Genomic DNA, 5,225 nt, shown 5'->3' on the forward strand with positions numbered 1-5,225 from the left:
ACAATATCCTCCCCGCAGAGTCAAATACCTACAAGACCAAGTTCTAAAATTAGATGGCTTTGTCAATCATTTTTATTTAAAAAAACTGAGGCATCAAAATTAACATGAAATGAAACTACAAAGAAATCAACTTGGTTGCAATGAGATAGAAGTTCTCAAAGAGAGAGAGAGAGAGAGAGAGAGAGAGAGAGTATAGAACTCTAACCTTGTTGTCCAAGAAATCAGCCCAAAACCTGGCTGGAGCTCGGAGTTAAGGATCAGAGGGCAACAAAGGAGAAGTCTCCGTCCAAACCTCATCAATGTATTGAACAATGCGGAGGGATTCACAGATGGGTTTCCCATTATGGATCAAAATGGGGATCTTCTTATGAACAGGATTCATCTGCAGAAGCAGAGGACTCTTGTCTTGCAAGTTCTCTACCTTGAGCTCGTACTTGATTCCTTTCTCGGCCAAGGCGATTTTCACCCGGACCCCAAAAGGGCTGGGCCAGGCATTCAAGAGAGTTACCTTATCAGCCATCTTAACTATCACTGAAGCTTTACAAGATTTAGCAAATCAGAAAATACACAGAGGACTGTGATTTGAGCTTAGAAGTGAGAGGAGCAGTATTTATAGGCCCTTCTTCTAAAGTTAAGAAAGCTTTTTGAAACTTGGGTGAGGGGCAACCAATGTTGTAAAAACGCCATGCTGCTCGCATCACTGACCTCACTTCGATCGGAAAAAAATCGTCTGTTTTTCTTCATCCATGTTTTTCTTGTTTTGCTACCTTTAGAAGGCGACATGTGGCATTACTTTAAGTGAACGGCCAAGATTGAATTAAAAACCAAACTGGATGTAATAACCTTCACCCATCTGAATTAATCTTGACCGTTGATGGCGTGTCATTTTTTGCAACTAGCAAAACACAAGAAAAACAGAGATTAGAAAAACAGATGATTTTTATCCCACTCGATCTGGTTCTTACCGTTTTTGACTTTTTTTTTCTTTTTTTTCTGCTTTTTTTAATGGTTGGAAGTTTTCGGTAAACTCCTGCATGTGAACGAAGGTTCTAGGTTTTTTGGGGGAAAGAATGGCCGCATCCATGGAATGCGGCAGATCCGTATCGGTACTTGCACCCACCGATCTAGGATCATGCATGGTATGGTAATCATGGTTTTAATGCACACTATTGGAATGGGTATCGCCGCATCGGTGATTCTTAAAACCAGTATGATATTGAAATTGATCAGTATAGAGGATCTCCCGTATCGAATTAAAATATATATACTTTTTTTAAATTGAATTTTTTGATTTTTTTTTTACCCCTGATCTAGAGAGTATTAGGTTCACGTACGAGATGTATGAAAATGATCCTGATCCGTGGATATAGAGTCAGTTTTCTCTCTCTTCATTTTAATAGATTCTATATCCACAGATTAGGAATGTACAAGAACATTCTTGTACGTTCACCTGATCCGTTCACCTGATATGCATCATTTTTTTTTTTTTTTTGTGAAACCTAATGTGTATCATTCAATATATACAATATCGATCAGATATCAAGATCGGAGGCTTGCCAAATCAATATAGATCACCAAATACACTTAGAACCATGGTGATTATGGACAAAGAGTATACTTGTCCAAAATACGCACGGAAATCGGCATCTCCTATCGGAGAGATTCCGGATTTACAATGAAATGTGGGGATGAGTGAACCCATTAAGCCAATGCAAGCCCAAGAGCGTAAATGGCAGCATAACTGTACGCCAAAATTGATGGATTTGGTTCTATATGGTTTCTCAGAAAGCATGGGCCGATTTAGGACCAAATTTTAAGCCCATGAAACAATCTTCTTTCATTTATATTGGGCTGAATTAGGCGTAGTTGTGAAGCGTTGGAAACAATACATGTTGCACATATATTGGCTGAATTAGGCCCAAGTCCCATCGGAACAATTCTGTTGCACTCCTTTGGACAATCTTGTCCTTCTGATTAAGCATATTGTGGCAATGACTAGAAAAATCCTGATCAAAGACAATAAGGCTGCTTTGGTAATGTTCTAAAAAAATATTTATGAAGTTTTTTTGTTCCATGGGAACAAAAAAACCAAATAAAGTGTTTGGTGCATTTATGGCATGTTTCGGTTTTTTTTTTTCTAACAAAAATGAAAAAAATTTTTTTTTGAGAGAAACCAGAATTGACAAAATGACAAAATGTAGTTTCGTCTTTCCAATTTCATTTATAAAAAAAAAAAAAAAAAAAGGAAAAAGGGCATTTTGACACAGAAACTGAAATTTCTGTTTTTTACACAAAACATGGTTTCTGGAACAGAAAATGTTACCAAACGCAGCCTAATATTTTGTACCAAATTATAAATTCTATATATTCTTCCTATTTTTTCTTAAGAAAAAAAAAAATCGAATTGTTTTTGGTTTGGAAATTGTTCAAACTAGCACTCCTTTGGACTGAACTGAATACCCCCGAACCAAACAATTTTACACCTTCGCTCTCTCTTATTATTAGCATTCTTTTTCCTTTTCAATGGGATAAACTTGATTGTTAAGTAGTAGGGTGCAATCAAACTGAGTTGGGTTTTTTTAAAACCCCAATCCAATCCTAGGCCCCTTCTCAACTCAGGCTCAACCCAACCCAACCCAACCCAACCCAACCCAACATGAGGTCAAATTGAAATATCACAACCTAGGCCTAGAACTATTGGACTCAACTCAACACAGCCTACCCTCAATGGGTTGCGTCGGCCTCAATAGGGATCCGATTCGTCTATGGGGCGCGGAGGTGTGCCATATATAGTACCTTGACACGTGGATTTTCTTCATCACGTGGTGCAGTTGTCTTAAGTCTCACACAAAAATCATAGGGAGGCGGAGGCGATACAACTTATCACTCTCCATGGAGAGCCAAATCTCTCCCCCCATCACGTTTGGTTTTTTTTTATGGATTCTTCGTCTCTTCCCCTTTACCCAAAAAACACCCTCTACGTCTTTACCTCTGAAGCTCATCAGGGATAGGCTGGCCACCGGCAAATTCTCCCTTTAACTCGTCTCTACCTCCAATGTTTATCCCACTATCGACCTCTCCTTCGAACCCCTTTCTCCGTGCGAACTTCGTATTTGAGTTTTTTGAAATCAGATTTAGGTTTGGATGTGTCTCTGCCTCTGACGTTCATTGAGGGGTTTCCTCTCCCTGAATTTGGTGATAATAGAGTTTCATCTTTTTAATCCGAATAGCTCCCTCTGAATCCTATGGTGAGTTTTTGTTTTTAATTTTTCGTTTAAATTGAACTTAACTTAATGGAGCCCTGTGTTTCTGATTAAAGAATGATTGCAATCTTTGAATCAGATTCGTTTTTATCTTGATTCGGTTCTATATATGCTAATTTTCAAAATAGGGTTCTCTGTGAGGCATTCTGAAATTACATTTCTGTGAAATATATGCTTAGGATTCCTTTTCATTGATTCGAATGCGTTAATGGTATATGAGGTTGGATCAAACTTCTGAAAATTCCAAATATGTAATAGTGTCATTTATCAATCAGCTAGGAAGTACAAAAATCACAAATTATCGACCAATAATTCCAGAAAGGAAAAAAAAATAAAAAAAAAAAAAAAAAAAACATACAAAATGTCTCTTTTATTCCAGCAAAACAATTGGGGGAAAAAACAAAGGAAGAGGCTTTTCATACGCTATGCTTCATGGCTTAAGAAACAATTTATAGATTTTACCCATTCTTCTCTATCTTTTGCTCTACTCAATCCCAAGTTTCTTCCTCCTCTGCTCAATAAAGTCGCCGACTTTTTCTAGGTCAGCAAAGGACTTGGACACGCTCTCCTTCTGCAAACACCTTTTAGCCCAAGTAATAAGCTTTGGACACTCAGCTTCTAGGCTGAAGTTCCCAAATTTCTGTAAGTAGAAGGGGATGAAGCTCAAGTCCACGTAGCCAAAATTTTCTCCCCCGAAGTAAGGTTTCTCTCCGAGCTCTCCTTCCAACAATTTCAAGCACTCTATGTACTCCTTTCCTGCCTCTTTGTCATCCTTTGTGAACAATATCCTTTTCACACAGTCAAATACCTACAAGACCAAGTTATACAATTAGATGGCTTTGTCAATCATTCTTATTCAAAAAGACAAAGGCATCAAACTTAACATGAAATGCAACTACAGAGAAATCGACTTGGTTGCAAAAATGAAAAGGGCATCAGTCACTTTATTTCACTCTCCCAAGTTTGTAAAGAGACCTTTAGAGAGAGGGGGGGGGGTTTGAGAGAGAGAGAGAGAGCTCTAACCTTCTTGTCGACGAAATCAGCCCAAAACCTGGCTTGAGCTCGGAGGTGAGGATCAGAGGGCAACAAAGGAGAAGTCTCCTTCCAAACCTCATCAATGTATTGAACAATGATGAGTGATTCGCAGATGGATTTCCCGTTATGGATCAAAACAGGGATCTTCTTATGAACAGGGTTCATCTGCAGAAGCAGAGGACTCTTGTCTTGCAAGTTCTCTTCCTTTAGCTCGTAATTGATTCCTTTCTCGGCCAAAGCGATTCTCACCCGGATCCCAAAAGGGCTGGTCCAGGCATTCAAGAGAGTTACCTCATCAGCCATCTCTTTAACTATCACGTAAGCTTTACAAGATATAGCAAATCAGAGAATACACAAAGAACTGTGATTTGATCTGAGAAGTGAAGATAGCAGTATTTTTAGGCCCTTCTTCTAAAAGTTCAGGAGGCTTTTTGAAACTTGGGAGAGGGGCAACCAATGTTGTACAAACCGCAATGGTGCTCTCATTACTGACTTCTTATCCGGTTTTGACTTTTGATCCATTTTGGATGGGTTCGGTTACTTTGTCAATCGGACCCAAAGATTTAACAAATCCGAAAGAATTAAAAGCTGAGAATTCGGGCCAACATTAGACAAAGGCCGACCCGGTGTTGGTCTTTGTCGCTGAGGCCTGCTGCCCTCTGGACTTTTATTTCAAGGTTAGAAGTTCAAGGTCAACTCCCGTATGTGAACGAAGATTTTAGGCTTTTTGGGCAAGCAAAGCTGTAGGGCAGCGCAGTCCTTTTTGATCATCTGTAAGATTTTAAATCTTATTAGATTGGACGGTGCTGATTTACCCATTTGCTTATCCAAAAAGGAAAAGAAGAAGAAGATTTTCACATCTTCTATCTCTCTCGTCTCTTCAAACTGATCGCATCCATCCAATACGGCTGATCCGGATCAGTTAAT

At 39.0% G+C, this 5,225-nt stretch overlaps 1 protein-coding gene across 1 annotated transcript; it reads right to left on the reverse strand.

Annotated features, from left to right (window-relative positions):
• Window positions 1-3,609: 3,609 nt before the first annotated feature.
• Window positions 3,610-4,747, reverse strand: LOC122085168 (probable glutathione S-transferase). The gene is made up of 2 exons (XM_042653626.1): window positions 4,287-4,747; window positions 3,610-4,071 (listed from the first exon to the last, which is right to left on the reverse strand). Exons 1-2 carry the CDS (start codon window positions 4,599-4,601, stop codon window positions 3,748-3,750), a joined length of 639 nt encoding a protein of 212 aa, XP_042509560.1. The 5' UTR covers window positions 4,602-4,747; the 3' UTR covers window positions 3,610-3,747.
• Window positions 4,748-5,225: the final 478 nt, after the last annotated feature.

The sequence above is a fragment of the Macadamia integrifolia genome, chromosome 7, assembly GCF_013358625.1.
Source record: "Macadamia integrifolia cultivar HAES 741 chromosome 7, SCU_Mint_v3, whole genome shotgun sequence".
Lineage (NCBI taxonomy): Eukaryota > Viridiplantae > Streptophyta > Magnoliopsida > Proteales > Proteaceae > Macadamia > Macadamia integrifolia.

Excerpts from the sequence above, each read along its gene's own strand:
- LOC122085168 (XM_042653626.1), bottom strand. The coding sequence starts at position 4,601 with ATGGCTGATGAGGTAACTCTCTTGAATGCCTGGACCAGCCCTTTTGGG. Across the intron at positions 4,072-4,286 it reads CTGATTTCGTCGACAAGAAG|GTATTTGACTGTGTGAAAAG; the intron begins GTTAGAGCTCTC and ends TTGGTCTTGTAG.